The following is a 23559-nucleotide window of genomic DNA, read 5'->3' as shown; positions in this document are numbered from 1 at the left end:
TTTTATGCAGGTAAGATAGGTACAACACCGGCCCATTAGAGAAGTCCACTTATAAAATGTCCCCAATAATGCAAAACACGACCCAACCAAAAAATGAAATCTACCAACACCGTCACTTCTCAAACCCTACCCAAACTCCAATTTCAACACTTTCCAAACCATAATTTTATTTTTATTTTTTTTTAAAAAAAAACCATTTAATAATTTCAAAAATACATTTCTGCAATTAATTTCTCAATGTTGTGATTTTCTCTCTCTCTAACAAAGTTCATTCTCTCTCCTCTACATGATTTTACTTCACTAAAAATTGAAAATTTAACAATGGATATCAGAGAAGAATGAAAAATCAAAAGGATTCTCCCAATAAAAGGTAAATTTTTATGAATAACACTGACTTTCGTCGTTAATTTTCGTCCGAATTTTTCGATACTTTGTTCGAATTTTTTGTTTCATAATGATATTGGGAAACCAATGTTTATGTTCATATTTTGAGTGGTTATGTTCACTTTCTGAAATGCATATGTTCACATTTTTTTTATGTATATGTTCACTTTCTTAAAAGCTAATGTTCACATTTAAGGGAACCTATGCATATGTTCATATTTTGCATGAGTATGTTCTTTTTCTAGAATTTATATATTCACATTTTTTTTAATATGTACATAATTTTAATACTTATAATGCATATGTTTCATAATCATATTAAATTTTATTATTTCTTCAATTTTTATGCTCATAATAAATGGCTTATATTCATAATAATATTTTATATATTCATAGATAATTTCAAATATTCATAATGTAAATATGTGTTGTTCATGAAATATTCTCACTATTTATGTTTATGCATATGTTCTTTTTCTTGAATGCATATGTTCATTTTTTTTTACGCATATGTTCACCTTTTAAATGCTTATATTCACTTTAAGGAAACCAATGCTTATGTTCATATTTTGAATTATTATGTTCACTTTCTGAAATGCATATGTTCATTTTTAATTTACAAAATGTTCATTTTTAAAGTACTGCATGTTCATTTTTTTATAGAAGTCATACACCATTTCGATTGTTATTATTCCAACTCTAAATAATTAAATATAAACCTTAAATTTGATCTTGGTTAAAAAATATATTTATTGATCTATAACATAATTGGGAATAAAATGACTAAAAAAATAGAGAGAAAATTTCAAAAATCATTTTTTTTTGAAGCCATTTAATTAATAATTATCACAAATTCATAAGAATTCAAATAATTAAACAAAAACTCAAAAAGATCAATACAATCATACAAATCACAATTATAAATGAAATAGTTGAGGAGAGAGGGAAATAAGTACTTGAGGAGAGAGAAATTACTGGAGAAAGCAATTCATTGTGACTTGTAAGCAATCATCATTCAGTAGCTTGATTAATTAATTAAGCACTAAAAAAGGAAATAAAAAACAAAATACAACTTTGAAAAGTATTAAAATTACAGAAGGAAAGATATGGAGCAATGGATAATTTGGATCAACAAGTATTGAAGGAGGAGGATAAACATTGTGCGTGTTTTACTAGAAAATAATTGTATTTAAAGGGTGGTGCAGCCAGCTTAGTTGTACCATTGTGCAGCTAAGAATATGCGAGATAAACCCAACAAAAGAAACATATATATGTAGTGGTGTACCCAACTTTATTGGGCTTCCAATATTTCAATAATTCTACTAGACCCATCTAGCTTTTTTTATATATTCTTTTATTATGAACTGTATGATTGCAGCAAAATTTAAAGGGTTTTTGCTTTGTATTTTATCCGTTTTTTTAAATATTTGTACATTTTTTACAGTATTTAATAAAAGTGGGATTTAATACACTAATGAGGTGAGAGCTTATCAGGAGTATAATTTAGTGGCCCATTTTGCTTTAAATACGGAAATAGTACAACTTTTTCCAAAAATAACTTTTCAATTTTAGTATGTTACAACTTATAATTATTGTGACATTTTCATTTTAGGAAACTATTCCAAGATTAAAAAACGGAGGAGTATTTGGCTTAACACATTATAATAAATTTGACAATTTTCTCATGCTTTCAGCACTTTAGTAATTTAGTCATGTAATTCTATATATATGTCACATGTTTAGTTTTAATCAGCCCCCAAAAGAAATTTTTTCAACATCCGCCACTGGATACTAGATAGCTTTCTGAAAAGGTACTAAGGGTCTGTTCTGATTAACTGAGCTGAGCTGAACTCAACTGAACTGAATATTTTTTAACTGAATTGAACTGAACTGAATATTTTATGAGATAAGGAAATTATGAACTGAACTGAACTAAATTGAAAATAAGCTGAAGAGAACATGCCCTAACAATGGTAATCAATTTTCAAGGTTTGACACAGAAGCTTTGTCTGTGTTGTTTTAGTCCTTTGTTTAGATGACATAACATCCCTATTCCTATTCCTACCTTATAAAAAGTTGGATTCTACGCAGTACCCCTCAAGTGTTCACTTTTTCACGTTGTGCACCTGTGCCCCCTCCTTTTAAAAGTTCCACGATGTAATCTCAAGGTCCATTTATTGACTACGTTGTAACCTTGCCATTAACCCTCGGTTACATGTTGCCGTTAGTAAGACCCACTTTACACCTATTTATTTATTTATTTTCTTGATTTTCGTGCTAAAAAATATTCCGTTAAAGGTTTTAGGGGTCATTTTAAGTCTAAAGGGACCAAATTGAGCTCGGATTTGCAAAAAAATAATGTGATAGCCCCATTTTGTGAATTTGAATTTCCGGAGTTGCATCCCAAGATCAATCGACTAACGCCCACCCATTGGGCTATGAGTTTGGTGTGCGGAACATCATGCCATTCGACTTCTACCGGCTTTGATTCTTCAAGCGACCAATCAAAAGACGACCTTAGTTATTTTTAATTCCTTAGGATTAATGTATTTTTTTATTAAATTTTATTAATAATTAATTACCTTTAGTTAAGGGTGGGTTAGTTGGCCAGGTTTTGGGTTAGAGTACTTGAAAAATTAATTATTTATTAAAAAAATAAACTAGGGCCACACTCAAGTCCGCTTTAATATCAAATAAAATAGACGCCGTCTGTGGGGATCGAACCCACGACCACGTGGTTAAAAGCCACGCGCTCTACCACTGAGCTAAGAAGGCTATTTGATTGATTTTTTGTTACTATATGTAAAAGTAAAAACTATGTTGACATGTTAAAATGGAAAAACAAAATTGAAAAATGCATTGCGCATCCGGGGAATCGAACCCCGGTCAGTACCGTGGGAGGGTACTATGATACCACTACACTAGATGCGCTCAGTTATTTGTATTTATATTAAAATTTTACCAGTATAATTTCTATTTACGTAATTTGTGATTTCTACCAATTTCTAATTAACACTCCCTCAGAAATTGAGAAATGAGAATACGATTGCGTTAGTTAGTCCACCTCCTTTCTCTCCTTCCCTAGAAAACAAAGATGAAGGTGATCGACAAGATCAAAGCAGCAGAATCAGAGAACAACACCATCTTCTCCTTCGAATTCTACGTTCCAAAAAACGAAGACGGCGTCGTAAATCTATCAAAGAGTATGGAGAATTTGGTGGTTCATTCCCCTTCTTTTTGCGACATTACTTGGCGTGCAACTCAAGGACCTTTAACCCTAGAAATCGCCAATCTTATGCAAAATTTCGTTTCTGTTGAAACTATGATGCATCTTACCTGCATTAATATGCCTGTTCAAAAAATTGATCATGCTCTCGATACTATCAAATCCTTTGGTTTGCAAATTGTTTTGGCTCTTCGCGGTGATCCACCTCGTGCTCAGGAACAACTTCGTGGTGACGGGTTGTATTTGACCCCACTTAACTCGGTTTTATATATAATTGATTTTAGGGTTCAGGGTTTTTATTTGATTTCAGGTTCATCATGTAAGGAGCAAATATGGAGATTACTTTGGGATTACTGTTGCTGGTTATCCTGGTAATGATTATTCTTGATTTGATTTTATGTATTTGGCAAAATGTTGTTGTTATTCTTATTGTAACAAAGTTGAGAATTGCTATTTACATTTTAATTAATTTAGAGACACACCCTGATGTTATTGGAGCTGATGGTTTAGTAAGTACAGAATCATATGCTGATGATCTGGCTTACTTGAAAAGAAAGGTATTCTCGATCTCTTTCTTTTCTATGCCACAAGATTTGGTTAAAATTTCAAAGTTTTTGATAGTTATTTGTGCTTCTGCTGCAAATGCCTTAGGTTGATGCAGGTGCTGATCTTATCATCACACAGTTGTTTTATGATACCGATGTTTATCTCAAGTTTGTCAATGATTGCCGCCAAATCGGAATCAACTGTCCAATTGTTCCTGGCATTATGCCCATTCTTAGCTATAAAAGATTTTTAGGAACAACTCGATTGTGTGAAACAAAGGTATATATACTGTTCTGCCAGATACATCGATCAGATGCTGCTTGCTGACTTTTTGTGTATTAGGTTACTTAAATTGCTTGTTTTGGGCATATTGTAGATTCCTCAAGCGATCATTGATGCGTTGGAGCCAATTAAGGACAACGACGAAGCAGTGAGAGCCTATGGTATACATCTTGCAACTGAAATGTGCAAGAAGATTTTGTCTAGTGAAATCAAACAGCTTCATTTCTATACGATGAATGTGGACAAGTCTGCACTAGGAATATTAATGGTAGCTAAGTAGCTTCACACACTGATCCTCCCTTCATATAATGAATTGATATGCTATCCTTCGTCTTAAATCTGCTGTAAGGCAAATATCTGTTGCAATATTGCTGAAGTTGGCATACATGAGCTTATTTGCTTCATGTACCTATTAAGTTACATATGACACATATGACTGTCAATCTCATGCTTGAAAATATATTCTTTTGTACCAAGTGCTCATGCCTCCTCCAACTATTGCCCTTGCCTTTAACATTTGTCTTCTTAGCTCTTGCTTGTCTTTTGCTTGCTCGATAATTCACTAGACCATGTTGAATGTAAACACTTTTGCCAATCACGTTCTTCATCTTATTCTCTAAGTTCACACTAGAAACAAGTTATGGTCGTAAGGAAAGTTGATACAACTCTGCTTGTATGCTGCTTTAGCATTAACCTTCATACTTGAAACTCGAAGTTATAACCTTTTCTAATTCCATGGTATTATGGTGACCTCTTTATTTATATCAGCAATCAATTCTCAAAGAATTATCATACTAGTATTCTTGTAATCTCCCTAATAAAATGGAAAAGTTTCATTGTGGTTGCTTCCTCTTGGACTCTCTACTGAAATTTTGAACCTGTCTTAATGTGATGAGCTTCAACGTCAGCAACTCAGCACCTCTGCTGGTGCTTAGCAACATGCCGTATTCCTGCTGGAGTTGTAACTATGAGATGTCTCTGAGAACATGTCCTTATTGTTTGCTATCAAAGCTATTGGCAATAGCTAGTATAACTCATTGGTCTAATTTCTCTGGCAGTTACCATGTGCACGCTATATGAAACTTCAAGAAGAGTTACCTGTTGAACTGCAAAAAGTTGAAGATATACATAAGGTAGACTTCCATTTCTGCTGATTTAATTTGCTGAAAACATTGGTGAAATGATTGATAAATGATAATTATAGCCAATCTTGTGGTGTCTGATGCTTGTTTCAGACATTCAAGAGCGTTTGCCTTGGCAAGCTGAGATGCAATTTAGTCTGAAGCAGAGGCCCTTCGTGAGCCAGATACAAATATCGTAGGCAACGATTAACATAAAGGCCAAGGAATTCCTCACCAATTCCATCAATAGTCAATTAACCAGCTTTTTTATGGTGGTTATTTTTTTGGATATGAACTCAAGGATTATCTACTATTGATAGCCAATCAACATTCTAATTGAGAAAAATCAGACTCCTCTGCTGTTGGAAAGTGTAGTACAAGTTCTAAAATTCGAGTACTTTTTCAAGGATTGAGATTATAGATGCAGGACTTGCCATGCTTAAAATTACGTCATTCCCGTGATCTTTTTTTTTTTTCCAAATTCCCATGATCTTAACACACTCCACTTTGGAGATCTAAAATACAGAGTAGGAGATATTCCCTCTGTTTTTAAATACTTGCTTTATTTCTCCATGTGCGGAGTTTTAAGAGAAATCGGAAAAAGTAATAAAATATAGAGGCAGTGGGGTTGGTGGAAGAATAAAAAAGGGTAAAAAAAACCAAAAGTAGTGGAGAAAATTGAAGGAGAGAGAATATGGAATTAATATTATTATGTCCACTTAGTGAGAGAAATTAATTAAATATTGTAAAACTTTCCAAATAAAGAAATGAAACAAGTATTTAAAAACGGCCGGAAAAGAAAAGTGAATCAAGTATTTAAAAACAGATGGAGTAAAGGAGTTGTAAATGACTACTTATACATTTTTATATACTTCCTCTAATTTTTCCGTAACTTGCAACACTTTTCATTCATTGCATTATTCATTCATAATATCTTTAATTATATTCCAATCCATGCACCATTATTTTTGTATCTTTAATTACCAATTTGTTGTAAACAATGAATGCATACCTTGACATCACCAAAGTATAAATCGAAACGAATCTAAAAATGTTTCACACGACCATATTTTTCCTTAACTATTTGTAAACAAAAATATATTTTTTTTTAATTATAAATCATCATATTTTATATTTTTATCAAAGTCGAATATATGATAATCAAAGTACTACAATTTAAAATTTAAAAGCCTTCAAAAAAAAAAAAAAAAAAAATTACTAAAGGAATTATCAGTACGTTAATGATTTTTTATTTATTCTTATTTTTAACGGATGTATGTTGATGAAATTTATTAATGTCCAATCATGAAAATGAAAATGAATATAGACAATTATGGGTTAGAAATAGTAATTTAATTATTGTATACTAAACAGCCTTCTTAGCTCAGTGGTAGAGCGCGTGGCTTTTAACCACGTGGTCGTGGGTTCGATCCCCACAGACGGCGATTAATTTTCACAGTTTTTACTGAATTACTAGGTAAATGTCAAACACTCAAATTCAAAAGCACTGTTGAAGTGCTTCTTTAGCATCGAAGGATTATTTGAGGTATTTCTTTGATATACTTTTTATTTCAATCAATTGTCTTTCGATCTAATTCAATAACGTAGATTATAAATTTTTATTTCCTGGATTGATTATTATTTATTATTTTCTACATTAATTTCATTGATATGCTAATCTAATTGATTTTTGTATCTTCAATAGGTTATCATTGGACCTCAAATTCACCACAATCAAAGGTGAGTGTGAATTATTGCAAATTTATACACTACTTAGTTTCAGGCGTATAAAAAAAAATAGTTATGCGGAGTATTATTCATTTATGTTTTTCAATTAATAAAACAATATTTTAAAAGAAAAAAAAAGCAAATAAAATATTAAAACAAATGCCAAGACATAAAATATTATTCAAATCACATTCCGTAATTTCTATATCGACCATTACTACGACTGAATAAAATTTTAATAATTAAATTGTTAGTGAAAATGAGCCCTATATTAATAATTAAATTATAGTATTTGAAGCCCCTAATGACGTAAACTCTGTTAACAATATTTGAGCATTTCCCGTAAAAAAAAAAAAGGCCTCGTACTGAGTCAAAAACCTAGTTTTTTTTTTTTTTTACCTATTTAGGATCTTTTAAGTTTTTAGTTGTTACGGCTCCAAATTTTCTCTCGCTCTCTTTCACACTCAGAAATTGAGGTTTGTTTCTTTCAAAAAAAAAAAAAAAAAAAAAAGAAATTGAGGTTTGTTAGAAAATGGCAACGACGTCGTATATCTCATCACTACTACAGAGTAGCGTAACTTGGAGTTCACACAACTCAACTCATCGGAAAAGGATAACTTCTCCGGTTGAATGCGGTTTAATTTCGGGTCGAAATGGGGCGATCCAACTCAGAACGGGTTATGTGTCATCAACTCGGATATGGGCTAAGATTGAAGATACTTTTGCTGATGTTATTGATGATGAAGAACAATTTCTTGCTGATTCTTCGGTAATTTCTTGATTTTAATATTATAATGTACGTAATTTGTTGATTTTAATATTATGTGCTTTTGTTGATTCTTCGGTAATTTGTTGATTTTAATATTATGTGCTTTTGTGATAATTGTAATGTAATTTGTTGATTTTGATAATGTAATGCGACAACTGAATCCGAAAAAGAGGTATTGATTGAGTATGAATTTCATTTACTTTGTTTGGATGAGAATGGAATTAAGTAATTCTAATCTTGATGTGTCCTAGTATAATAAGACATTTGATGATTGGATTGGTGGAGGGAGTTATAAAATGACATGGGTATGCTAACAAGATTTGTAGACAATTGTTGATTGATGGAGGGAGTTATAAAATAGACATAAAGAAAAATGGGTATGCAAGAGCATGCAGGATTTAGGATTAGATTGAAGGGAACGAAGGAGGGGCGTCATGTGGGGGATCACTTGGTTTATGTAGCCGACCCCGTCGTTTTGGATATTAGGCTTTGATTTTGCTAATACTGTACAAGTATAAAGTTACAAGAATGTGGTAAAATGACAACGATTTGGCACATAGTGCTACTGGAAAATGAAATTCAAGATTTGGAAGGTGAGTTTTCTTTCTTTGTGCTTGACCAAGTTTACACTGGATAACATATCTGATCATGTATGAGTAGTGTGCATTACTCCCCTTTTTGGTGTTTGTTATAACTTTAAACTCCACTGAATTGTAGCCTAACAATAACAATTCTTCATCAGATATAGTATAGTATTCCCTACTGTTTCCAATTAGATTATCATGTGGAGCACCTAGCCAGCCTATAAAGTCCCTTGAAGTGTGCTCTCTTTATCTTATATACCAAGTACATCACAGTCTGACAGCTCTTCAACTGGTTCTCGAATCTAATTTTCTTGAATATATACTTCCTGCTTTTAGGTTGCAGAGAAAATCCCAGAACGTGATTATGCTGGAACACCTTATGCCCCTGTTTATGTGATGTTGCCAGTAAGTTTGATTTGTCTTTATTTTATATGTCTCCGAATACTTTGTGCTTCTTTTCATTGCATTGCTCAACTCAATTTGTCTATTAGTCTCCCTGATCCCTCAATTTCTCTATTATTTTTATCATATTATTTATCTCTACTTTATACTTTCTCTTGTTACAGTTAAATACAATTGACATCAACTGTGAGCTGGTGGATCCACAAAACCTCATCGAACAATAAAAATCTTGAAGACGATTAATGTTGATGGTGTTATGGTTGATTGCTGGTGGGGCATAGTTGAAGCACTTGCTCCTCATAAATATAATTGGAGTGGTTACAAAAAACTGTTTCAAGTCGTGCGTGATTTTGGACTTAAATTGCAGGTATTCAACATTTCCGTGCTTGTGTGGTTATGTACTATGAAGGGTATGTAGCTCATGATTCAAGCTTCATTTCTGACTTTATGATACTTCCTACGGATATTTTTAAGACTACTAGAATTCTAATGGCTTGACATGGTTATACTTTAATGCTTCACAACTCCTTTAGATACATATCATTAAGCAATATTCTTTCTTGAGTAAAATAATGATTTTTTTGTTATTTTTACATGTCTTCTAGTATTGTTCTTGAGTAAACTAATACTTGAGCTGGTTTGGCAAGCTTGCAACAAGAAATCTTATTAAATCAATAGGTTTTTGTCCAAGTCTAGCTTTATATTTCATCACTGAAGGATTTGTGTTTAATCGCAAATGGTTGTTCTATTATAGGTTGTTATGTCTTTTCATGCATGTCGAGGCAATGTTGGGGATGATGTGCATATTCCTCTTCCTCATTGGGTCACAGAAATCGGTCAAAGTAATCCTGATATATATTTCACGGATAAAGAAGGAAGGCGCAATACTGAATGCCTTTCTTGGGGAATAGACAAAGAGCGTGTATTAAGAGGCCGTACAGCAGTTATGGTATTACAATTTATGGATACATTAATGGCAGTTTGCTTCTTGGATCGATGGGTTTGTTTGTGAACCATATTTCTGAAAAAGTCTTCCTGGTGACACGACAGTTTTACTTTGATTACATGAGAAGCTTCCATGCAGAATTCAGTGAGTTCTTTGAAGATGGAACCATCTGTGAGATTGAGGTTGGGCTAGGTCCATGTGGGGAGCTACGTTATCCATCGTATCCTGCAAATCATGGCTGGAAATATCCAGGCATTGGTGAATTCCAGGTAAAAACCTATCTGCATACTGTAAATAGTTTACTACATAGCTGCATTCCTGCATATTGTTGAAAGTTGTCTTAGATTCCAAATACTCATCGTCCCAACAGTTTCTGAATGCTTCAATGATTGCAACACGTGCAAGGACATTTATAAAAAAAAAAAAGAAATTTAAGAAATAAGATAATTCAATTCATAAATAGGATTATACAGTTCATAGCGCAAAAGGAGTTGCTGCTAGGATATTTTTTGAAAGGAATTAACAAAGCATGGTATATACTGAAGAAACCTGACATGAATTAAAACTTGCCTTCTGCAGTGTTATGACAAATATCTTATGAAAAGTCTTAAGAAGGCAGCTGAAGTGAGGGGAAAAGTGTCTTGGGGCAGAGCACCTGATAATTCAGGTTCTTATAATTCTTGGCCACACAAGACAGGATTCTTTCGTGATGGTGGTGATTATAAAAGCTATTATGGTAAATTTTTCCTTAATTGGTATTCTAAGGTTCTGATTGATCATGGAAGTCGTGTACTTACCCTGGCCAACCAAGTCTTTGAAGGCTTCCCTATTGCTGCAAAGGTGAGGAAGCAATGTTTTAGGCGATGCTTTACAGGCATTTGTGATTTCAATGTGCTATCTACAGCTGAAGGTTGGAATGTTCTTTCATTACTGAAGTCTAAGACTTTTGTTGGTGGGCAGCTGCCAGGTATTCATTGGTGGTACAATACGGACAGTCATGCTGCTGAGATGACTGCTGGGTTCTACAATCTTTCCTTTCCCCCTCGTGATGGCTATGCTCCGATTGCAGCAATGTTGAAGCAACATGAAGCTGCTCTGAACTTTAAATGTGTGGAATTACGCACAATGGATCAGCTTGAGTCTTACCCAGAAGCACTAGCAGACCCTGAGGATTTGGCTTGGCAGGTTAGCTCATAGTAGACTTCAACTTTCTGCTATCAGTTCTAGTGAGGTCAAGTGACCTAATGAGACCATTTTGTTTATTTCCCTTCCCCTAAGAATTATTATTTTATTTCAGGTCTTGAATGCTGCATGGGATGTGTGCATACCAGTTGCCATTGAGAATGCTCTTACTTGTTACGACAGAGAAGGCTATAACAAAATATTGGAAAAGGCTAAGCGTCGTGGTGATCCTGATGGAAGGTACCAGTCAGCTTTCGAAGTGCGTCTGAGACTTAATCCTGAATTAATGGAAGAATACAACTTCATGGGTTTGAAAGATTTGTCAAGAGAATGCATGGTACAATTACAAATCCCTTCACGCACATTTCATCAATAGACTTACGCCCACATGCACTAATCTTCTTTCTTTTCAAATAATGTTAATAAAATGAGAACTACCAAGAGGCAAGAAATGGAGTTTGATGCTTCAAATATTTTTACAGGTGAATTAGTCCCAGATCTTAATTGCCCAAGGGAAACATCGTTACCTGAAATTCAGGAGGATTCTCAGGAGCCCGAACCTCAAATCAAACTTGAAGTTGTCTAAGTGGCTATTATGAAGATAGTAAATCAATCCCTGATCGTATATTCCCTCCACCCCTTTTTATAGTTCTCATTTGGACTTGCACGTTTGTCAATGCAACACTTTGACTATAAATATCATTAGTTACTTATTAGTAAAAAATATAACAATTGAATATTAATAATTTATTCATCGATACGAATTAAATAAGTCCCAACATTGACTTTGTTATGTCTTATATATTAAGAGTAATTTAGAAGATTTTCTCACATTATGAGTAGTGTCAAGATTCCAAATCATTTCCTCCGTTTCTTTTTAGTTGACATGTTTCTTTAGTCACGTTTGCCAATGCATTTATTCAATCATTAAAATCTTTAATTATCGATAAACAAAAATTATGAAAAGTTGATATTTTGAAAGTATATAACGTGACGAATCTAACAAGATTCCACATGACTATATTTTTCATTACGTATAAAGCACAAAACACGGTCAAAGGGAGGTGTGTGAATAGTGCTAAAGTCAAATCGTATCAACTAAATAAAAACGGAGGTAATATCATGTAACTAATATATAATGCTAAACTTTTAGTCAGGTCACGAGGCAGCAACACTTGGCGTTCTAACTTTTCGCCAAATGTCACGCCACGTTGGATAGATTTAAATAGAATTCATAACATAAAAAAGTTAGTTTAGAATTTTATTTGGATAGAATTTTAGGATAAAATTATTAGTTTAAAGTTTTCTTATTTTCGATAAAATACCAATATTTCATATGTACAAATTTATTCAAAAAAATTAATAGATTATAATTCTCAAAAATTATCATATAAATTTATTTATTTTTATATCATAATATTATTTTTGGAGCGAAGGAAGTAGTTCAAAGCGTAAAACATCCATTTATAATATATCCTAATCGGTTAAAATAATATATTTCACAATCTAATAGGATTTTATTACTATATAGACCTGTCAATTAGGGTCAGGTCATAAGTCATCTCAAATTGGGTCACTTCAGGTTACTAGTCAAGAAATGTTTAACCCTTGCCCAAAGTTTTGGATTCAGGTCAACCCAATAGGCTTTGAACATTTATTTTATTTAATTTATTTTTTTGCTAAATTTTTATTTTTTTTTAATGTATTAAATCGAACATTTCCACCAACATTATTATTAGTCACCACATGCTTACTAGATAACAAAGCGTCCCAAAAGCAAATCAATTACTAACTAATTTTGTATCAATGATATATTTTAAAATTTGATATATACATTAAAAATTTATCTTAAAATTCAATAAACAACTCGGGCATCGCACGAGCTCAAAACTAGTAATTAATATATAAAGATAAACTTTTAGCCAAGCCACGAGACAACGACTCTTCACGCCACATTTACAATATATTAAATATTAGTATGACACAAAGGATTTTTTTGATATATTTTTTATGAATAAAAAAGTATTTTTAAATAGGATATAAACTACTTCGCAGGATAGATTTTGAAGTGTAAAAAAAAAAGTTAGTTTAGAGTTTTATTTTCAATTAAATTTTGATAGATTTATAGGATAAAATTGTGGGTTTAGAGTTTTATTTCCGATAAAATATCTATTTTTGGAGCAAAGGATGTGATTCAAAACGTATAATATTCATTTATAATATATCCTAATTGATTGAAATAAAATACTTCACAATCTAAATGATTTCATTACTTTAGGTAGAATTGTCAATTGGGTCGGGTCACGGTTTATTTCGAATCGAGTCACTTCAGGTCACAGGTTAAAAAATGTTTAAATTAGACCAAAGTTTTAGGTTCAGGTCAACTCAACAGGATAATCACAATTTTTTTTGTTTGCTTTATTTTTGGCTAATTTTTATAAATATACGATATTTCAAACTTAGTTTGCTTTTTTTTTTTAATAATTTTTTGAATCAAACATTTTCACCAATGTTATTACTAGTCATTACATGCCTAAGGGAGTACATTATTATTATTATTATTATTATTATTATTATTATTATTATTATTATTATTATTATTATGGTGTTCCACCCGGTTCACCCTTAGGACTAATCCAGATTTGGGGATCAGTTCTGGATGGTTAGATTCCAGTCCCCTCCCGATTGTTGTTGTGAGGGATCGAACACGAGTTGTTCCTACCAAATGTAGTCTCAATCACCACTACACCAACATCCAATTGGTATTATTATTATTATTATTATTATTATTAATGTCGTCGTCATCCTGAGTCCCTTCTTTATCCCAATTCATTCATTTTTTACCGTTATTTGAATTTCAAGAAGTCTCATTTTTATGTTTCAAATAGGTTGGTCTGAGATACATTCTTATCCAAGTCAATCCACTCAGGAAAACTCTAAATACCTTTTTAGTCTCGTAATTTAAGAATATTTTAGCCACAAATATTGCTTTAACCTTGTCATTCAAAGAAGGTATATAATGATCGCAGCAATAAAAAAAACCACAACCACATGATAACTTTAACTCGTCTCCATTTGTACTCTTATAGTGTTAGAGCAACTCCAATGATTATAGTTATGGACTTGCTTGTAATTTTCAAAAATATCTACCTACTAGCTTGACCATTGGAGTTAAAAAATACAATTAGCTTGACCAAGCTAATTAGCTTAAACAAGATAATTTGCACAAGAAAAAAGTTAACCATTGAGGCATAAAATAGCTTCAAAGTGGTTTTGCTCGAAATTATATGTGACATGACTAACTAATTTAACAATTAGTTTACCATTGGAGATACTTTTACGGAGTTTTATTAATAATCACCTCTACGACTTTACCTGAACAATTTGAAGAGAAAATTTAAGGCACGTGTAGTGGGTGGTCCGTCACTCCGTTGGATGGGGGCAGCAGTACAGTCATGTGTAGGGGTGAGCAAACTGGGTATCCGGTCAAATTTTTAGGAACCGGACCCGAAATTGGTTGGTACCGGTCCTAAAATTTGGAATTTGAACTGGAACCACTTCACCCGGGTCCTAAACTTTAGGAATTAGAATTGGAACCGCCGGGTACCGAGTCCGATTTTGAGTACTCACTTATGTACATTATTATTAAATTTTAATACAAATTTAATACTTATTTTGATCCATTTTCATTTTTAGCGTTTAATACTTATATTTATATATGCATGATTGCATGAAGCTATTTTATTTAGGTTAGATATTAATAATATGTTTTTTTTATTTTTTTTTTTATTTTACTAACTAGATACATTTAACATATTTTTTTGTAAGAAAAAAGTATATTTTGTTTAATATATATTGAGTAACCGGATGCCCAACCGGTTCTGGGTCCAAAAAACTGGGAATTGGAATTGGAACCGGTTACAACCAGTTCCTAAAATTTATTACCCTGAATTGGAACCACCGGGTCCAATTCTAGATCCGCACCCGCCGGTTCCTAACCAGTTCCAGTTCCAATTTCGGATACCCGTAATTTTTGCTCACCCCTAGTCATGTGCCATTGCCAAACTCGTGACACGGTGACAATATTCCTCCTAAACACGCTTCACTCTCATCCACGCGTGTTAACTCTTACCTCCTTCACATGCTCACACGTTTCAACTCTTCCAACTATTTTTCTCTCGCCGGAATCACCCTCATTTCTCCCGGAAATTCCCGAATTATCCTCTCCTACTATTCTTTTCCGTCACCGATGTCTTAAAACGCCGTCGTTTCTCCGGTGCGCCCTCTTTTGTCACTTTTTTTTACTCACTTTTGTCAATTGTCTTAGGGTTTCAATTCCTGTTATTAATTTTGAAAAATGTGGGTGCTTTTTTTTTGTGAGTTGAAATTGTATAATTATTATTTCTTGTAAATTTCAGGATTACGGGAGAATTACTTGATGATATTGAATTACCCAAAAATACTACTTTTTTTTCAAAATTTACCAACTTTGACGATTATGATTAATTTACCAACTCTGAGTATTATGTGAATTCTTGAAATTTGGATGTTGTAATGTGAGATTATCATTGTTAATTTAGCTTTGAGTTGAATAAGTAGTTAGTTTCAACTGTGAAAGATTATGAAAAAAAAAAAAAAAAAAAGACATTTGATTTAGGAATTTTAATTTTTGTATTGATACAGTGAGGGTAAATTTCTTCAATTTGCTAAAATTTGATAATTTAATACCTAAAGTGTTAACATTCGTTATTTATTATTTCTCTTGCATCCAAGCTTATGCTGTAATAGCATGTCTTGTTGAATTATGTCATCATATTGTTAGGGCTTTGGTGAGAGGAGGGGTGACCTTGATGAAGTATGTTATGTTATCGTATGTTCGAGTTTATGTGAGAAGAATGAGACCATGGTGAAATATATTATTTCATAGTATGTTCAAGCTTTTGTGAGGGGAGGGGGTCTTACAACGCCATTTTCCTTTTTCTTTTTTTATATAAGAAAAATTGAAGTAAAAATCAGTCTAAACGAGAAGAGTACGAGTTAAATTAGACATTTGATAGGAAAATATATATAGGAGTAAAATGTTTTACAACAACTACTCGTGTTTAAAATTGTAATATTCGTATATTGACAATGCCATTACTTTTAAGAATTTTGAGAAAAAAGTATTATTTTGATTCAAAATAAAATTGTGCATTGCATGAGTGCGATACTAAAGGAGGGGACAGATGATCAGCCACCTATGGGACCGACTCCCGACCAGGAAGTACCCGTAGCTACTTGGCTTTTTTCTGATAAAATATATAACCATTATTGGTAATAATTTTATGTTGTTCTATATGTTCTAATGTTGTTAATTAGAATATTCTAATTTAAATCAATCAATTAATACATTATACTATAAGACAAACAAATCAATAAATCATTGATTCTTTTATCTTATATTTGTAATGAAATAACAAAGACTTGGTATATTTTGTTGCATATTTTTGGTTAGTTTTTGTTATATAAATTATATTAATTCAAAATATATTTTATTGACTTTGATTGATTCCAAATAATTTATTACAAAAAGTTGATCAATATGTTCCTAGCCAAAAATATGCCAAAAATTTATCTGTAGTGTGTAAGATATAAGGTTAATTATTATTGTGTCTATAGATTTGTTGACTGCAACAGGTAAAACAAATATTATATTATATTGTTATTGAAGCGGACGATATGACAAGAAAAAATTTAGTTTTTCATTTCTTACCAGGGATAGGAAATGAATTTGTTTATTTCTCTTATATGTTTTTTGATGCTCTGTCTATTTCTCTAATACAGTTATGCGGATTGCCGTAAAAAAAATAGTTATGCGGAGTATTATTCATTTATATTTTTCAATTAATAAAACAACATTATAAAAAAAAAGTGAATAAAATATTAAAACAAATGCCAATGACATAAAATATTATTCAAATCACTTTCCGTAATTTCTGTATCGACCATTACTGCGACTAAATAAAATTTTAATAATTAAATTGTTAGTGAAAATGAGCCCTTTATTAATAATTGAATTATAGTATTTGTTTTTTTTTTCCTGTGAGATTCATAATATGATTTATAAAACTATGTTAGTTATGTAGAAATGAGAGTTTGGATAGAAGAAGCCCCTAATGATATAAACACCGGGTATCACGAAATTACCAAGAGATACAACGAAAACAACCACAATAGTGTGTAGTATATTTTGTGGTCAAATGTAAACAAAATTTATGAAATTATGATGATGACAACTTTAATCTTGCAAACGGTTTTCTCAAGAAAGAAAATAAGGAAACAAGTTTTTCTTCTTAAAAAAGGTACTGACACATATGTTCCCAAGAACATATCTATCTATATCTATCTATCTATATACAAAGACAAGCGCCTCAATGTGAGACTGACAAATGTTGCTCCTTCATTTGTTTGTCTTATTTATATAAATATTTCTAATAATTATTATTTACATATTCAAGCATAATTATTTTTGTTAAACTTCAAACTTAAATCTATCACTAAAAAGCAAGTTTTATAAATGCATAAGATCTTCGTGATTTTCTAACAAAATTTTGTATTTTATTTTTAGCAATAAAAAAATATACTCTCTGTATTATAATTCTACCCTTAATGAGGTAAACTTTGTTATTGCTTTGGATTCTGTTATTGGTTAGCAATACTTGAGCATTTTCCGTCAATAAAAAGGCCTCGTATTGAGTCAAAAACCTAGTTTATTTTTTTTTTACCTATTTAGGATCTTTTAAGTTTTTAGTTTTTAAGGCTCCAATTTTCTCTCGCTCTCTTTCACACTCAGAAATTGAGGTTTGTTTCTTTCTTCAAAAAAAAAAAAAAAAAAAAAAAAAAAAAAAAAAAAAAAAGAAAGAAATTGAGGTTTGTTAGAAAATGGCAACGACGTCGTATATCTCATCACTACTACTGAGTAGCGTAACTTGGAGTTCACACAACTCAACTCATCGGGAAAGGATAACTTCTCCGGTTGAATGCGGTTTAATTTCGGGTCGAAATGGGCCGATCCAACTCAAAACGGGTTACGTGTCATCAACTCGGGGAGAATTATTCGAGAATAAATGTGGGTTTTTTGTAGATACTTTTGCTGATGTTATTGATGATGAAGAACAATTTCTTGTTGATTCTTCTAATCACGAGGTAATTTCTTGATTTTTACATTATTAGCTTTTGTGGTAATTGTAATGTAATTTCGTAGTTGGATAATTGATGATGTTCTTTGTTTTGAGTATGATTTTCATTTACTTTGTTGGAATTGTTTGGATGAGAATGGAATTAAGTAATTCTAATCTTGGTTTTGAACTGGAATTGCTGTTGATAGTTATGTGAAATTATTTGAAAATCTTGATAAAAAGATCAAAACCTTTCGGATTTAATAGTCGATTTGATGGTGTGATGTGGAGAAATTTGGAATATTGATGAAAAAATAATATTCGTACGAAGTAGATAGGATGTGATTATTTTGTTGGGGTGCAAAAATAGGATGTGATTTCAGTAGAAACTCCCAAAACTCCCAATCACTACTTTCTGTAATTCTGTACTAATACCCAAACTCATGATTTTGTGTTTGACCAGCAAGGTACCCTATTTAACACTCTAGCAGTAGTAGTAGCAGTCTTTAATTGCACATTAAAAGTGGATTAACAGCTTCGTTTAAACAAAGCTATCAATTAAATTACAAGTGCACTTAAATTAGTACTATCAGTTTTCACATCAGCTACAGTCTGTCACCTGCCTCAAATATTCAGATAAATCTGTTGCTAATTTACGCAAAAATGTATCAAAAAACTACAGCTTGCCGTTTTTCTTGCCTTGTACAGTTGTACTAGCCTACGTGGTTTACTCCAACTAATTAGCATAATACTCCATACTCCGTATTACTAATGCTTCATTCATCCTCTTCTAGTTCTACGGCCAATAACACACCATCTTGCATATTCAACAAGATAAATGGGTTTGTGAATGAGGTATTGTAATCTTGGGTTTGATCTTGACGTGTCCTAGTATAACAAGATTTGTAGACATTTGATGATTAGTGGAGGGAGTTATAAAATGACATGAAGAAAATGGGTATGCTAACAAGATTTGTGGACATTTGATGATTGATGGAGGGAGTTATAAATTGACATAAAGAAAAATGGGTATGCAAGAGCATGTAGGATTAGATTGAAGGGAACGAAGCAGGGGCTCATGTGGGGGGATCACAGAATATATGATCTTGGTTTATATAGCCGACCCCATCGTTTTGGATATCAGGCTTTGATTTTGTTGCTATGAAGGGTCCTCCTACTATTGTACATGTATAAAGTTAGAACAATGTGGTAAAATGACAACGATTTGGCACATAGTGCTGCTGGAAAATGAAATTCAAGATTTGGAAGGTGAGTTTCTTTCTTTGTGCTTGACCAAGTTTACACTGGATAACATATCTGATCATGTATCAGTAGTGTGCATTACTCCCCTTTTTGGTGTTTGTTATAACTTTGTGATGATGATTTACTTGTCATTTATGGATTCGTTTTTCAACTTTAAACTCCACTGAATTGTAGCCTAACAATAACAATTCTTCATCAGATATAGTATAGTATTCCCTACTGTTTCCAATTAGATTATCATGTGGAGCACCTAGCCAGCCTATAAAGTCCCTTGAAGTGTGCTCTCTTTATCTTATATACCAAGTACATCACAGTCTGACAGCTCTTCAACTGGTTCTCGAATCTAATTTTCTTGAATATATACTTCCTGCTTTTAGGTTGCAGAGAAAATCCCAGAACGTGATTATGCTGGAACACCTTATGCCCCTGTTTATCTGATGTTGCCAGTAAGTTTGATTTGTCTTTATTTTATATGTCTCCGAATACTTTGTGCTTCTTTTCATTGCATTGCTCAACTCAATTTGTCTATTAGTCTCCCTGATCCCTCAATTTCTCTATTATTTTTATCATTTTATTTATCTCTACTTTATACTTTCTCTTGTTACAGTTAAATACAATTGACATCAACTGTGAGCTGGTGGATCCACAAAACCTCATCGAACAATAAAAATCTTGAAGACGATTAATGTTGATGGTGTTATGGTTGATTGCTGGTGGGGCATAGTTGAAGCACTTGCTCCTCATAAATATAATTGGAGTGGTTACAAAAAACTGTTTCAAGTCGTGCGTGATTTTGGACTTAAATTGCAGGTATTCAACATTTCCGTGCTTGTGTGGTTATGTACTATGAAGGGTATGTAGCTCATGATTCAAGCTTCATTTCTGACTTTATGATACTTCCTACGGATATTTTTAAGACTACTAGAATTCTAATGGCTTGACATGGTTATACTTTAATGCTTCACAACTCCTTTAGATACATATCATTAAGCAATATTCTTTCTTGAGTAAAATAATGATTTTTTTGTTATTTTTACATGTCTTCTAGTATTGTTCTTGAGTAAACTAATACTTGAGCTGGTTTGGCAAGCTTGCAACAAGAAATCTTATTAAATCAATAGGTTTTTGTCCAAGTCTAGCTTTATATTTCATCATTAAAGGATTTGTGTTCAATCTCAAATGGTTGTTCTATTATAGGTTGTTATGTCTTTTCATGCCTGTCGAGGCAATGTTGGGGATGATGTGCATATTCCTCTCCCTCATTGGATCACAGAAATCGGTCAAAGTAATTTTGATATATATTTCACGGGTAAAGAAGGAAGGCGCAATACTGAAATCCTTTCTTGGGGAATAGACAAAGAGCATGTATTAAGAGGCCGTACAGCAGTTATGGTATTACAATTTATGGATATATTAATGCCAGTTTGCTTTTGTATTCGTTCATCTCTTAGTACAGTACATGCACTTTTAATTCTTTTTTCAGGGTTTAGATAACTTAGTTACGATCTTATGGAAATTGCATCACAAAGTACTACGTTAATTAAAATACCATATTCTACAGTGAACATTTTAGCTTGGATCGATGGGTTTGTTTGTGAATCATATTTCTGAAAAAGTCTTCCTGGTGACACGACAGGTTTACTTTGATTACATGAGAAGCTTCCATGCAGAATTCAGTGAGTTCTTTGAAGATGGAACCACCTGTGAGATTGAGGTTGGGCTAGGTCCGTGTGGGGAGCTACGTTATCCATCGTATCCTGCAAATCATGGCTGGAAATATCCAGGCATTGGTGAATTCCAGGTAAAAACCTATCTGCATACTGTAAATAGTTTACTACATAGCTGCATTCCTGCATATTGTTGAAAGTTGTCTTAGATTCCAAATACTCATCGTCCCAACAGTTTCTGAATGCTTCAATGATTGCAACACGTGCAAGGACATTTAAAAAAAAAAAGAAATTTAAGAAATAAGATAATTCAATTCATAAATAGGATTATACAGTTCATAGCACAAAAGGAGTTGCTGCTAGGATATTTTTTGAAAGGAATTAACAAAGCATGGTATATACTGAAGAAACCTGACATGAATTAAAACTTGCCTTCTGCAGTGTTATGACAAATATCTTATGAAGAGTCTTAAGAAGGCAGCTGAAGTGAGGGGAAAAGTGTCTTGGGGCAGAGCACCTGATAGGCAGAGCACCTGATAATTCAGGTTCTTATAATTCTTGGCCACACAAGACAGGATTCTTTCGTGATGGTGGTGATTATGACAGCTATTATGGTAAATTTTTCCTGAATTGGTATTCTAAGGTTCTTATTGATCATGGAAGTCGTGTACTTGCCCTGGCCAACCAAGTCTTTGAAGGCTTCTCTATTGCTGCAAAGGTGAGGAAGCAATGTTTTAGGCCCTGCTATACATGCATTTGTGATTTCAATGTGCTATCTACAGTTGAAGGTTGGAATGTTCTTTCATTACTGAAGTCAGGACTTTTGTTTGGTGCGCAGCTGTCAGGTATTCATTGGTGGTACAAGACGGCCAGTCATGCTGCTGAGCTGACTGCTGGGTTCTACAATTTTACCAATCGTGATGGCTATGCTCCGATTGCAGCAATGTTGAAGCAACATGAAGCTGCTCTGAACTTTACATGTGTGGAATTACGCACAATGGACCAGCATGAGTCTTACCCAGAAGCACTAACTGACCCTGAGGCGTTGGCTCGGCAGGTTTGCTCTTAGTAGACTTCAACTTTCTGCTATCTATTTCCCTTCCCCTAAGAATTACTGTTTTATTTCAGGTCTTGTATGCTGCATGGGATGTAGGCATACCAGTTGCCATTGAGAATGATCTTACTTGTTATGACACAGAAGGCTATAACAAAATATTGGAAAATGCTAAGCCTCATGGTGCTCCTGATGGAAAGCACATGTCAGCTTTCACATATCTAATACGTAATCCTGAATTATTAATGAAAGAATACAACTTCATGGAGTTTGAAAGATTTGTCAAGAGAATGTTAATAAAATGAGAACTACCAAGAGGCAAGAAATGGAGTTTGATGCTTCAAATATTTTTACAGGTGAATTAGTCCCAGATCTTAATTGCCCAAGGGAAACATCGTTACCTGAAAGTCAGGAGGATTCTCAGGAGCCCGAATCTCAAATCAAACTTGAAAGTGGTTATTATGAAGATAGTAAATCAATCCCTGTTCTTATATTCCGTCTGCCCTTTTTATAGTTCTCATTTGGACTGGCATTGCCACACTTTGACTATAAATATCGTTAGTTACTTATTAGTAAAAAATATAACAATTGAATATTAATAATTTATTCATCGAAACGAATTAAATAAGACCCAACATTGACTGTGTTATGTCTTATATATTAAGAGTAATTTAGAAAATTCTCACATTATGAATAGTGTCAAGATTCCAAATCATATAACTAATATATAAAGCTAAACTTTTAGTCAGGCCACGAGACAACGCCAAGTGTCGCGCCACATATGCAACATTTAAATATTAGTATGACACGTAGGTTTTTTTGATATATTTATTATGAATAAAAAAGTATTTTTAACTAGGATAAAAACTACTCTGCAAGATAGATTTTGTAGGATAATAAAAAAGTTAATTAAAATTTTATTTTCAATAAAATTTTGATAGATTTATAGGATAAAATTGTTGGTTTAGAGTTTTATTTTCGATAAAATACCTATTTTTGGAGCGAAGGATGTGATTCAAAACGTATAATTTTATTTATAATATATCCTAATTGATTGAAATTAAAATACTTTACAAATTATAATGATTTTATTACTTTAGGTAGAATTGTCAATCAGGTCGAGTCACGGGTTATTTCAAATTGAGTCACTTCATGTCACAGGTTAAAAAATCAATAACTTAATACTAAAACAGTCACCGGGAGTGACACGTGTCACATCCTAGTGCTATTTTTTCCCTCCAAAACTTT

The 23559-nt window shown here is 32.6% G+C and overlaps 1 protein-coding gene, 3 non-coding genes and 2 pseudogenes across 6 annotated transcripts; 4 read left to right on the top strand and 2 right to left on the bottom strand.

The window, feature by feature from the left end:
- Positions 1-3087: 3087 nt before the first annotated feature.
- On the bottom strand, positions 3088-3159 carry TRNAK-UUU (transfer RNA lysine (anticodon UUU)). Its single transcript has one exon. It is a non-coding gene; the product is annotated as a tRNA-Lys (tRNA).
- An 85-nt stretch (positions 3160-3244) lies between these two features.
- Positions 3245-3315, bottom strand: TRNAG-CCC (transfer RNA glycine (anticodon CCC)). The gene has a single exon. It is a non-coding gene; the product is annotated as a tRNA-Gly (tRNA).
- A 163-nt stretch (positions 3316-3478) lies between these two features.
- On the top strand, positions 3479-5759 carry LOC145584458 (methylenetetrahydrofolate reductase (NADH) 1-like). Its single transcript, XM_081641298.1, has 7 exons — positions 3479-3871; positions 3921-3981; positions 4085-4167; positions 4262-4435; positions 4533-4706; positions 5497-5571; positions 5643-5759. Exons 1-7 carry the CDS (start codon positions 3479-3481, stop codon positions 5757-5759), a joined length of 1077 nt encoding a protein of 358 aa, XP_081497424.1.
- A 1173-nt stretch (positions 5760-6932) lies between these two features.
- On the top strand, positions 6933-7004 carry TRNAK-UUU (transfer RNA lysine (anticodon UUU)). Its single transcript has one exon. It is a non-coding gene; the product is annotated as a tRNA-Lys (tRNA).
- An 803-nt stretch (positions 7005-7807) lies between these two features.
- On the top strand, positions 7808-11685 carry LOC145585718 (beta-amylase 2, chloroplastic-like; annotated as a pseudogene). The gene is made up of 9 exons (XR_014100714.1): positions 7808-8056; positions 8977-9045; positions 9207-9409; positions 9797-9991; positions 10093-10257; positions 10568-10828; positions 10949-11173; positions 11286-11507; positions 11653-11685. The product of XR_014100714.1 is annotated as a beta-amylase 2, chloroplastic-like (transcript).
- Positions 11686-17794: 6109 nt separating this feature from the next.
- LOC145585717 (beta-amylase 2, chloroplastic-like) lies at positions 17795-22931 on the top strand (annotated as a pseudogene). Its single transcript, XR_014100713.1, has 8 exons — positions 17795-18355; positions 19968-20036; positions 20198-20400; positions 20788-20982; positions 21227-21391; positions 21699-21975; positions 22096-22314; positions 22386-22931. The product of XR_014100713.1 is annotated as a beta-amylase 2, chloroplastic-like (transcript).
- Positions 22932-23559: the final 628 nt, after the last annotated feature.

This window comes from Chenopodium album, chromosome 16 (genome assembly GCF_948465745.1).
Source record: "Chenopodium album chromosome 16, dcCheAlbu1.1, whole genome shotgun sequence".
In the NCBI taxonomy this organism is placed as follows: domain Eukaryota; kingdom Viridiplantae; phylum Streptophyta; class Magnoliopsida; order Caryophyllales; family Amaranthaceae; genus Chenopodium; species Chenopodium album.
This window is presented reverse-complemented; position numbering and strand designations above follow the sequence as displayed.

Coding starts and splice junctions, on each gene's coding strand:
- LOC145584458 (XM_081641298.1), top strand. CDS start 3,479: ATGAAGGTGATCGACAAGATCAAAGCAGCAGAATCAGAGAACAACACC. Junction 4,707..5,496: donor CTGCACTAGGAATATTAATG/GTAGCTAAGTAG, acceptor TTTCTCTGGCAG/TTACCATGTGCACGCTATAT. Junction 5,572..5,642: donor AAGTTGAAGATATACATAAG/GTAGACTTCCAT, acceptor TGATAATTATAG/CCAATCTTGTGGTGTCTGAT.